Genomic DNA, 12,528 nt, shown 5'->3' with positions numbered 1-12,528 from the left:
CTATCAATTTATTTGAACTGCATTCCCCAAATTGAAGAAATAGGTCTGACTGTTGCGTAATAAATGTAATATTCACTGATTAATTCACTCCCCTTGTCTGTTCGACTGAACTCTGCAGTGACTTCAGCCATAATCTCAACAGGCACACTGAGCCAGCGAATGTATGATTTCATAACTGCAGGTAGACGCACCATTAGAGGTGGGAGATGACTTTCGCGTAATGGAGCATGTGTTGATATAGAGGCCATATTATGAAAGACTACTTTAGTGCAACACTCAGTCCTGAAGATGTCCTGTCTTTTGCCTGTGACGGTCTTGTTAAGTGGTGTTCAGACCATCAGTGACCTTCATGCAGGTTCCTATACGGGGAGTATTCAGTAACACCGAAGATGGTAAAGTAAGACAAACACATGGAGAATCTCACCAGAGTGTCTTTTGAAATCAAATAAATTATATCAACACGAGTTGATTAAAGTGGAAAAATGTTTTTCCACTTTTATCAACGAGTGTTGATATATTTGATATCAAAAGACACGAGGGTGAGATTTTATTTACCATCCAACATCATTCTTCCAACTTTTTCAATTTGTAGACAGTAATTAGCAGTGTCTTCAGTGTAAAAAGTACTGCTAACAGCTTCAGTAGCAGAGCCATTAGTGATGTCATTTGATTGTGACGTCATGTAACAATGACGTCAGAATGGTCGGCAAAGCATTGTGATGCAATTTCATTGCAGCGATATCTACAGTGTAGATATCGCTTGATCTCACCCAAGCGATATCTCCCGTGGGAGCCAGTTTTGGATGATAAAACACAATGCCCTGACATTCACCTGAAATGTTACGGAATATTACATTAGATCAGAAAGGTCATATCATTCCAGGGCCCATAAAAGTACAATCAAAAGAAATAATAGAAGTCTCTACTGAACAGACATCCTCACAGCATGTTCATTAACTGACAGGCGGTCGGGTAGCCTAGTGGTTAAAGTGTTCGCTCGTCACGTCGGAGACCCGGGCTCGATTCCCGACATGGGTACAATGTGTGAAGCCCATTTCTGGTGTCCCCAGCCATGATATTGCTGGAATATTGCTATTGCTCATTAACTGACGACGGCCAAAATTACAGCTTCGTAAACTTAGAACTTTAAGAGAAGACACCGAGGAAGAAGGGCACATTGATCCATTAACGAGGTAATAGTAATGTAACGCAATGAGCATTCAATTTTTTGGAATTTTTAATGTACTTATTACTATTACTTGAAACAACGGGGTAAATGAACGTCAAATGTCATGGATAGATCAAAGATAAAAAAATTATATGCCCAAAACGTATATGTTTTTCCGCACATGACATACTTGCAGCATATAAAATTTTCATTTTACCCCGAAATGATTATTTACATGAGTAAACATAAGAGATTCAACACGTCTACCACAACTGATTTCATTCATTGAAAATTCTAGCGCCAAAGGTTTATAGAAGCGAATGTGGAGAAAGTGAACGTTACAGACCAACGGACAATCGGAAAGACGGAAAATGCTCTGCAACATAACCTCACTTGATTTCAGTCAGGTGGGCTCAAATATCTAATTATTTTTTATTTAAATTGTATCAGGTTATAAAAAATGAGTGCCACAGCACTGTAGCTCATCTGTATTTGTAGTCAACAGTTTAAAATGTCAACAAAGATAGCCCCTTAGCCAAAGTTTGTGTCACCATTGATATCCAAATATTTTCTGTTTAAATAATGAGGACAAAATGATAAATATGAAATAGGTAACTGCACTTAAAAAATCTGTAACAAGAATTGTGTACATATTTTTTGTCAGCTTAAACATAATTTATTTTGTTGTATTTATTTGATCTTATTTTGATGCTGAGTGTCAGAGAAAGAAAAGAGAAAGTCTTCTTTCTGTAACACCTGCTTCTAGATCAGTTATGACTTTACATGACTTTATTGATGTTTTGAAACTTCTTGTATCCATGACCCATTACGACTCGGGCTAGAAATTGATCTTCAGCAACGGTCGTCTTGGGCACGCCAGAAACCTATGATTGTGGGTTCGAATCCCGGTTCGCCCCGATTATGTTTCTAGTTTTGTCAGTACAATACCCTTGCTCGTGGGTTTCACCGAAGTGGTAAACGTCTGAGACCTGCATCACTTCGGGCTTTCCTCCCACATTAAGCTGACACGCCGTGATATAACTGGAATAATGTTAAAAGCGGCGTTAAACCCAACTCACTCACTCACTCGCTCCAAGGCGGCCATGTTGGATTTTTGGGGTGGCCCCATATCTTTAACTATTTGGAATGTCATAACCTACGACTGTACGAAGTTTCACGTTTTCATCACAAAGTACACATTTTTTCACTATCATCACTCGTAAACACATGCCTTTGATTTAGTTTGAAAATTTAAATAGAGATTTCCATTGATTAAGGAATTGTCCTCTGTCGCTTTTATTTACAATATTTTCGAAACGCCAAGGTTTATGAAAACAATCCCAGCAATGTTGTCACTGAGGTTTAAAGTCCCGTGAAGATTCCGGGGTAGAACAGGTCTTCAGCAAACCATGCTTGCCATAAAAGGTGACTATGCTTGTCGTAAAAGGCGACTAACCGGACTTGGTTCATGCAGGTCATCGATCCCAAATGCGTGGATCGATGCTCATGATGTTAATCACTGGATTGTCTGGTCCAGACTCGAATATTTACAGACCGCCGTCATACACCTGGATTAATGCTGAGTGCGGCGTTAAACAACAAACCAACCAACCAATCGAAGGTTTAACATTGGGGCATATGTCGAATATGAAGCAGATAGATCATCGGTTGATCAATCAACTAAGCCACCATGCCTGTCCACCCAATTCGTCTAGTCCGTTTGAGGTTCGCGACTGTCGCTAGACTGTAGTGAAAAGCGACGTCACGTAAATCTAGCCAATCCAGATCCAAACATTGTATCTTGATCTGACGAGGATATGCTAGAAACACGGAATAACCACAGGGTGTTCTCCATAGGTATAAGCAGGTTACGCATCAATTCAATATGAGTAAACATATTCAGCATCAAAACAAACCAGTAAATGGTAGTAGTAGGTTTATTTCACATGTGTACATGTGTGTATCCAACAATGTAGGAATAACTTCTTTCAGTGGCATTTAGAATTTGGAGTGATGAAGTAAGACGAGTTCTATGGATGAACAACTTCTTTATTACAATTAGTGCGACGTTATCATCTATTGCTTGATAAAGGTGTTAGGATCTACACCGAAACGAAATTTCCATGGGTTTTCCTCCTTTCAGGATTTATTTACCTCTGAAATTAAAAAGGTAGATGAAAAGTGGCATTTTCAAACTTGAATATTTAGTAAGAAATTGAATATAGAGAACTATAATATGGATGTGGATGGCGATCGCTTTGCGGAACGAACCCCTGGTGTCATCACTGATTTTCAGTGATCCATTCATATAATTTTCACTGCAATTTTGTCTTTTACGCCCAATGAAATCTGTTTAGGTAGATGATCGACACTGATTGCTAAACGTCGACGTTTTACATTCACATTATCAACCATATATCCAAACACATAGCATAGGACTGCTATAAACCGCCGTCGTATAGCTGAATATTGCTGAGTGCGGCGTTAAACAACAAACAAACAAACAGGACTTATACAGTGTTACTATATGTCGAATGATTTAAGTATTACCACTGAAATGAGATGAGACAAATATGCATGCCATACAAAGACGACTGTGTATGTTTTACAAACAAATGCACGACTAAAATCATATTCCTAATATTGTGTTTCACCAACATTCTGAACCAACACCATCAAAGCATTGACGTCCCAAATCACATTCAGGCTAAATTTAGAGATTTGGCCCTGACATAAAACCAAACAAGCATAACTAGCAAACAAATTTATCAACTTTTTGTCGACAGTAATTATATAGTCAATGAAACGTAAAACTGATTCAAGTGTAGCAACCAAAACTATACCCGACAACCTCCAACTGTAACTATGGTTACTTACACGCCAGGTCCACCAGGGCCGACAGGTGCACCACGTCCACATAGGCAGCGGCCGTCGAAGCAGTGGCGTTCGTCATGGGTGTCTCTACAGATGCAGCTGTCGCAGTCAGGGCGGTCACGGCAAGTTTCTTAAATATAAACCTCATTCTTAACAACAAAGGACAAAAACATTTGTCAGAGGTTTGAACTAGATTCAATCATTCATTTGATGCAGGCTTGTATTCAAAGGGCGTGTCCTATTTGCAGTTTTGTGCAAGGGTTTTGCTGATGCTGTGTTAAGAGTGGGTTTGAATCACAGATTCGCCATGATTGGGTTTTTTGTATTGCCAATGGTTTCAACAAAATGGTAATCATCTTTGTTCTGTATCATATTTGTCGTTCCTTCTACATTTGTCTAAAAAAATATCAGCGGCGTGAAACCCAACTTGTTTATTGTCTTATAGTCACCACCTTTTCTTGTAGGAGAACCTTTCCAGATGCCTAAATAAAACCTTCACATATGAAATATGTTGCCTGCAGTTATTATGGTCACTATTTTGTAAACTGACTTACCTGTGACGCAGCTATTGGCTGCAACCAGACAGGTACATGTGCCATGAGAGCAGGCAAGCCTTCCGGTACTATCACATACCGTGTGAATACAGTCATTGTCATCCCTGCAGGGCTCGCTGGCGATCACAGCTGAACGAAAGAAACAATATCTCATTAGAAGTTGGGGCACGTGATCCTGTTTGGAGGTCACAGGTCAAGGCTTTAAGCACAGTTTGTGGAAGAAAGCAATTGGATGGCTGAGCGTGTTTGGCAGCCTTGATTCCTAAGAGTTTCTTGGACCTCACCAACACTGTAGCCCAAGTAGTACATGTGGTGTTTTCCAAAGGCGAATGCCTTTGTTCGAAACATGCCTCTGTTCACTCAGCAGTGAGTGGGTTCCCCTTTCGGTGAGGTGGTTATGTGACTACTAGTCTTCTAGTGTCTCATAGGCAGATCAGGTTATATATTCCCCAGGGAGCTGAAATGGGTGCGCACGGATTCATTTCCCGGAGTCATAATAGAACGCATTGATATCCAGCATGGAAAAAGGCGCAATGCAAATTAATAATATTATCTATGAATAATATGAACTATTATCATTATAAAAAATACATGTACATAACAAATCTCATCGGCTAACGTAGACACTAACTAAACTATTAAAGCCGTTAGTATCTTCAACTCACCAATAATAGTGCTGACAATGACGAGAACCAGTGTTACTTTCATGTCTGGAGTTAAACGAAAATCTTTCAAAGTAAAGTCTTCATTTGTTTCATCCTCTTATATACTTTCTGTTTCAAATGATACCAACACCAATCCTGTCAGCCAGTCACGATGTTGTGATTCTGCGCACAGCAGGTGCACGCAGGAGGTATGTTCCCGTGCGCGGTTATGTCATGAAAAGTAGATAACAGGTTCATTTGTGGGGATCTGATGACCCAGATAGCTATCTAATATATAGACAACACGATTTTATATATATAAGAAATACATATAAAAAGAAAGTCACGCAATAATGACACGATTTGGTCTACATTTTTCAATTGTATCTGACCGCCTCCGTGGTCTTGTGGTAGAGCGTCCGCCCGGAGAGCGGAAGGTCCGGAGTTCGATGCCCGGTCGCTTCATACCAAAAGACGCTAAAAGATTTTACTTGTTGTTGCCCTTTCTGGCGCTCGGCATTAATGGGCTTGAACAAGGACTGGTCGGCTCGGAGTCAGTATACTGTGTCTGAGTGGGGTATTCATGTTAAACTGCGGCATGGTATCTCAGTGAGCTAGCACTATAAATCGGCATCAGTCCGGACTAGTACAAGCACCTACACAAACACACACACGTACATGCACGTCGCTATATAAGTGCAATAATCTTGGACGCGACGTTAAAGCCCATTTCACCTCACCTTCAATTGTATCTTCAGGGAGAAGTGATTACAGTTATAACACCGCGGCTTTACAATGACTGTGGTAACTTTCACAATAAATACAAATATAGTTCATATACCATGTGCTACTTATTTAAAGATGAGCACAACTTTTTAATGAAAACAATTGTTTATCTTTACACTGCTGGGCATCAGCAGTATTCATTTTACAGAAAGGGTATGTCTTAAATTCTATTTCTTTTCCCGCTGCGCATTTGTCGAGCGCTTTAGGGGATGAACCTTGCGTGGGGTCCTTTATCTGTTTATGGACGCCCATTCTGTCTCTCAAGCACTCCGTTTGTCCAATATGTTGTACATGACATCCTTGGTGTATGATAACATAAATAATATATTACAGTCCATGTTAGAGCGTACATGAAATTGTTGCTTCCTGTTTTTGAATTTTATTCAAGAACTTCCAACAAAATATTAACATATTGTTTTTTGCTTGAAAAAATCAGTAAATGCTCTATCGTGTGACTGGATTTCTGACCTTCACTTGATGGTCTGGATTGTTTACATGACGCTTTGCATGACAGGGGAATTGCTGTGCAGTGTCAGGCAACAAATACATACTTTTTTTGCAAATTGTGGCGGATGCTACTGATAGGGCAGGGCGTGCTTGTCCTTTTCGCGAACACCTGGTGTCACCCATGATTTCAGTGATCCATTTTTATCAAAATATTCCACTAGTTTACTTTTTACACCCAGTGGTATCTGTTTAGTGGGATAATTGAGCATGATTATTCTCCAGCTTTGACGGGGTTTTTTCCTGGCTATTAATGCAGAAAATAATTCAAAATATTTAAATGTCGATGCTGACAGCAACTTGTTTAAAGTTTCTGTCTTTGCTGATATTATAAAGTGGTGAATATCTTTCCGGGTGAGCTCTTATTATCAAAAACCCATCTTAGCAGAAACAACACTAAGAATTAAATTTGATCACCAAACAGTAGTTATCCCACTCGCATATATCATGATGCCATATTTGTCAGACAGTCTTTTCCTCCACTGAAATGTAAACAAATGTGTGACTTGAACACGTAAGACATAAAGACAAGATTGGCAAGATTTAAATTATAAACATATATTAGACTAAAGAAGTACGATTGTACGATTCCGACTATATCATGAGCCTGTGTTTGAATCACCATCAAAAAGTGGTGTTCGCGAAAAGGTTGAGCGTATCCTTCACCACCGGTGGCACACGTCACATATCCCATACACAAGCAAGTCAATTGTTCATCTGGGCTGGAGTTGATGGACTATTCCTCGACAGAAGGGGAAAGTTGACTATTGGATCCCTCTTATCATACAGTCTTGTGGATAGTTTTTGGTCACTTAAAACTACATATGAAACAGATGAGACTGTTTCACCTGTACCTTTTATTTCTAGTACAGTGGAAGGGATGTGGCTCTTTGACCATTATTGAACTGTATCAGATCTTCGATATTCCTGAAGCATATGTTAAACTTCTTGGTTAAATTCCTCTGTTTTAATGTTGCTGAGCCGAGCAGCAATCCTTCAAACGCTCATAGAGAAACAAATCAACAATGAGGGGAAGAGCACTTTTGGTACATGTGGGGATGCCTACTTTATGCCCCAATATCTTATCCCCACATTTCACAAAGAAGTTATCTGTCATGAAATCAAGCATTCACATATTGTTGTTCCCAGTTAACTTCAGATGACATTTGCTTTCATTTTTGACAAAATGCCCTGAACTAAAACGTTTACATGATCAAGAATGAAGTGTTTCATCAATAAAGTTCTCTATATCGTGTGTTCTCATTTGTCATCTAACTTTCAAAGTTGCTATAAATCATTTTCATATACGAAGGCTGGTCAAAAAGTTCCAAACCTGACAAAGTTTTAACTGTGGGCCATAAGAAAGTGAACTAGTCAATGTAGTACATTGTTTGAGTTGTTCATTGCAAGTGGATATGGTCTGTTGAGGCCATTTGTATAAAAGTGACAGCCAATTGAACGTGATGTAGGTCCAAATGGACACAGAAATGGAAAAGAACAAGAACGAGCAGTTATCAAGGTTTTGATTAAGATAACTGTACTCTCCAAAATATTTATGACCGCATGGGATAAGTGCCCTCGCTTCTACGCTGGGAGAAGAAGTCGTGATGATGACCCAAGATCTGGACGCCCCTCAATTTCCATCAACAATGATTCAATCAAGGAGAGAGACAAACTTATACTGTCAGATAGACGTATAGCCTTTGCTGAACTGGAGGAAAACACAGGTCTAAACCATGGATCCATTGGACCTATTATTTATGAACATTTACAGATGAAAAAGATATCTGCTCTTTGGGTGCCAAAGTTTATAAATTCTAAAGAAACTGACATTGCCAGAAAATATTTAGAGCCAATTGAAAAGGAATTCGTCAAATGCCAAAAGATATTAGTAACGGGTGATGAAACAGGGGTCTACCACTATGATCCCAAGTCAAAACGTCAATCCATGGAATGGCACTATTCCACTTTTCCGTCACCAAAGAATTTCAAGTCTTCAAGATCAGTTAAGAAAGTTATGGGCACTGTATTCTGCAATGCAAAGGGTGTGATCCTTGTTTGATTACTAAGAAGGTAAAAAGAAGATTACCGGTGTCCACTTTGCTGAAATGCGTCATTGCCTGAGAGATTCTTTCAAAGAAAAGCGGCGAGAAATGCTGACTGCTGGGATTCTACTACTTCATGAGAATGCCTCTTCTCACACCTTTCGACATTGAGACAATGCGGTTTCAAAGAGCTTCCTCACCGTCCATACTCGCCAGATCTTGCACTAAGTGATTTCTACCTGTTTCCTAACTGAAACAACGCCTTTGTGGAAAGCGCTATGACGACAACGAAGACCAGTCGTGAATGTGTTTTTTTTACGGTGGCTTCAGAAGACTCCTTCCTGACATATGATATGAAAAGTGTATGTTATAAAGAAAGTACTTTCATAATTGTTGGCTTTGTTTGTCAGGTTTCACACTTTTTGACCAGCCCCCGTATATTAGAATCATGTTTAAAATATCTAATGAATTAATTATTATAATAATCTTTATAAGTGATCTTTTCGTATTAATCCTGTTTGGATGTTATGTCATGTGTTGACATTTGTGATACATTTGGTCCAGAATTGTCGCAGTTGATCACACACTTTATTCTCCAATCAATATAGATCACAGTAGAAAAGAATAGCTATTGCACCAAGGATCAGCTAGCACCATTGCCTTCCTCTCTTTTATTAACAGAGGCAATCTGACGCGTGGGGATTCCAGATAAGCACATAGGTCCCAGAAACCTATGTGTGCCATAAGAGGCGATTAAATGGATCGGGAGGTCAGGCTCAGTGACTTGGCTGATTGCATGTCATCGTTTCCCAATATTCCGTGGATAGATTCTTGTGATATCAATCACCACTGTCTGGTCCACAATCGATTATTTACATCCGATCGTGATATATAATACTGGAATATTGCTGGGTGCCCCTTTATACACTAATGCCGTCAATTATACATCGTGAATTTATACACTAGTATGGAGTAGAAATATTATTTCTTTCATTTGAAGGGTGAATTAGAAGGAAATTACTTTCTCCTAGTGGTGTGTGACGTCGATGTAAGTGAGTAATCCGCCCCGCTATGTGGCGTTATACTGGGGTACTTAAGGGGTGTCAAGATTTAAATTGTTCATTCTCGCTCTAAGTGCAAGCACGACCATCAGATTATTTTAGTCATAAATACCGACGCTAAACTTGATGCTATTATTCAACAATTAGATAATAAAAGAGCACAGTTTGAATTGTCTCTTAATGACCGCATCAGGGAGTTGAGGGAAGAATTCAGTCAGACCGCTAAAGAATTAAGAAACTGCTAGCTGGAAAAGAATATTCGTCAGAAACGCTCACGCCAAGCGCCGTATCTAAGTAGGTCATCCAGGCGATCAGCAACCTTTACCCGGCCCGTGCAAGGTGCTTTCTTCCTGCCTCTTCTGTGCAACATATTCAACCAATCACAAACCAGCCTTTTCGTGCCAAAGGTCAGAAGACAGGAGCATGCTTCACGTGCGGTGATTTCAGTCACTTCAGAAGAGACTGTCCCCAAAACAATGTGTCAGCCCAGAGAATGTCCAGTTTTGCAGCCGGAGGCTCATCCCAATGGAATCAAGACCTGTCAGTTGAGTATTTCAGTCATGATGGCGTTGTTGATGATTTGCATTTTTCTAAAAAATCTTACAGAGTACTATTATGAGTATGAACAAGGTATTACCTATTTTGCACCTGCATTGTGCTTTTTATCTTTTATCTATTGTCCAACAGAGCGATACAGTGTTACCAGTCATTAGAGCCTTCTACAGCTTAAAGCACGCACATTGTAGTGAGGGGCTTGAAGCAGCTAAACGTGAATTGGCTAAGTCTGTTGTTAAAGAGGTGTACGATTCAAGAATTGTAAATGGATCTTTGTCTGATTTGAGAATATTAGCGATGTGCTTGTTGGCTTATGCTTGATTCTTAAGATCTTCTGAACTGATTAATATTTCTCGTTCGGATATAATATTTTATGAATCTCACATGACAGTTTTTATTGAAAAGTCTAAAACAGATGTATATAGAGACGGGTTCTGGCTTGTTATCAGTAGAACTCAATCGAAATTGTGTCCAGTTAAATGTTTGGAGCGATATCTAAAACTTGCATGTATTCCGGCTGATTCTGATCATTATGTTTTCAGAAACCTCAGCAAATGTGCGTCTGGTTATGTGTTAAGAAAAGGCAACAATCCTATTTCTTACATTAGACTGAGGGAACTTAGATGCATTGTCTCCCTTTGTAACGAACATTAAAAGTTATGGTCTGCACAGTCTACGTAGTGGTGGTGCTACAGCAGCAGCGAACAGCGGCATACCTGACCGTATGTTTAAAAGACATGGAAGATGGCAGTGTGAGAATGCTAAGGACGGATATATTAAGGATAGTATTAATAATAGAATGAAAGTTTCACTTTCTCATGGTCTTTGACTTTCTTTGTAGCTCTCGGCCGTGCAACACACAGCGTGTCCCATTGTTAAGTGTGTTGTTGTCATGTTGCGTAACTGTTGGGCATAGGATAAATATTATTTCTTTCGTTTGAAGGATGAATTATAGGAAATTACTTTCTCCTAGTGGTGTGTAGCATTGATGTAAGTGGGTAGTCCGCCCCGCTAGGTGGCGTTAAACTGGGGTTCTTAAGGGGTGTCAAGATTTAAATTGTTCATTCTCGCTCTAAGTGCAAGCACGGTTATCAGATTATTTTTATTTCGTTATGTGAAAAGTATTGCATTTTCAATGTTTTAATCTGTTGTCTGTATGTTTCAGATTTGTGACAGTGGGGACAGATTCAAATTTGTTATATTTTCGAGCGTATTGTTGTCGCCAGGCTGCAGAGCCATTATAATACAATGTAAGCTGATGTATGTGTAGTCGTACGATGTGATGTTCCTCTGTGCTGAATAACCATTTTAATACTAATGTTAGCTTCTGTATGTTCAGTCGTACGGTGTGATGTTGCTCTGAGCGGAAGAACCATTATAATAATAATGTAAGCTGCTGTATGTGCAGTCGTATGCTTCACGCGCGGTGACTTCAGGCAAAAAAAAACTGTCCCCAAAACAACGTGTCAGCCCAGAGAATGTCCAGTTTTGCAGCCGGAGGCTCATCCCAAAGGAATCAAAGTTCGCAAGACCTGTCAGTTCTTTACGGGACAAGGCACACGCGTCGGGTGCAGCTGTTAAGCAGGATCTACTCGGACCAGGTTTCGTTCCTAAAGTAGTTAAGTCCCTCTTGTTGCCTTCTCAGTCAATTGAGTGGTTAGGTTTCAGGTTTGATACAACATCTATGATCATGAGTGTTCCTGACAGAAAAAGGGATAAGGTATTGAAGTGCATTACAATGTTCCTACAATCTAAACATAGATATGTCCCAGTGAAATACATAGCTTCTGTCGTTGGTCCGATAATATCTATGAAAATTGTCCAATCTCTCAGCTGATGACAAGATCTCTAAGTATTGATGTTGTTGCATCCCCGTCATGGCATAGCTATATTGTGTTGTCAGATTCAAGTATCAAACAGTTATAGTTTTGGTCATGTAGCTTACATAAGTATTGTTCTAGATATCTAGCTCAGACAATAGTTTCAAGGGAACTAGTATATCCAGATGCCAGTGATGGTGGTTACGGTGGCTACTGTGTGGAACTGGATAATGTCGCTTCTCATGGGCAGTGGTCAAGGAACGAGGCAATGCTTAGCTCGACATGGAGGGAGCTGAAAGCTGTGCATAAGGTGTTACAGAGTTTTGTGTCTAGTCTATCCCACCAGAGTATCTCGGCCGTGCAACGCACAGAGTGTCCCATTATTAAGCGTGTTGTTGTGATGTAGCGTAACTGTTGGGCATAGGAGAATGTCCCGATCAACCTATGCTGGTAGTGTGGGTCGACTAAATGATAAGTGTGATCAGACTCAATTATTCCTAAAGCATGGAACGTTGAT

The 12,528-nt window shown here is 39.8% G+C and overlaps 1 protein-coding gene and 1 pseudogene across 1 annotated transcript; one reads left to right on the top strand and one right to left on the bottom strand.

Annotated features, from left to right (window-relative positions):
• Positions 1-3,091: 3,091 nt before the first annotated feature.
• Positions 3,092-5,371, bottom strand: LOC139443214 (uncharacterized). The gene is made up of 4 exons (XM_071224185.1): positions 5,262-5,371; positions 4,597-4,725; positions 4,046-4,172; positions 3,092-3,324 (listed from the first exon to the last, which is right to left on the bottom strand). The coding sequence occupies exons 1-4, from the start codon at positions 5,302-5,304 to the stop codon at positions 3,315-3,317; spliced, it is 309 nt and encodes a 102-aa protein (XP_071080286.1). The 5' UTR covers positions 5,305-5,371; the 3' UTR covers positions 3,092-3,314.
• Positions 5,372-10,518: 5,147 nt separating this feature from the next.
• On the top strand, positions 10,519-11,020 carry LOC139443542 (uncharacterized; annotated as a pseudogene).
• The last annotated feature ends 1,508 nt before the right edge of the window (positions 11,021-12,528 follow it).

The sequence above is a fragment of the Haliotis cracherodii genome, unplaced genomic scaffold (assembly GCF_022045235.1).
Source record: "Haliotis cracherodii isolate W230 unplaced genomic scaffold, xgHalCrac1.p SCAF_5, whole genome shotgun sequence".
In the NCBI taxonomy this organism is placed as follows: Eukaryota; Metazoa; Mollusca; class Gastropoda; order Lepetellida; family Haliotidae; genus Haliotis; species Haliotis cracherodii.
The sequence above is the reverse complement of the archived record's forward strand: the minus strand, read 5'-3'. Positions and strand labels throughout refer to the sequence as shown.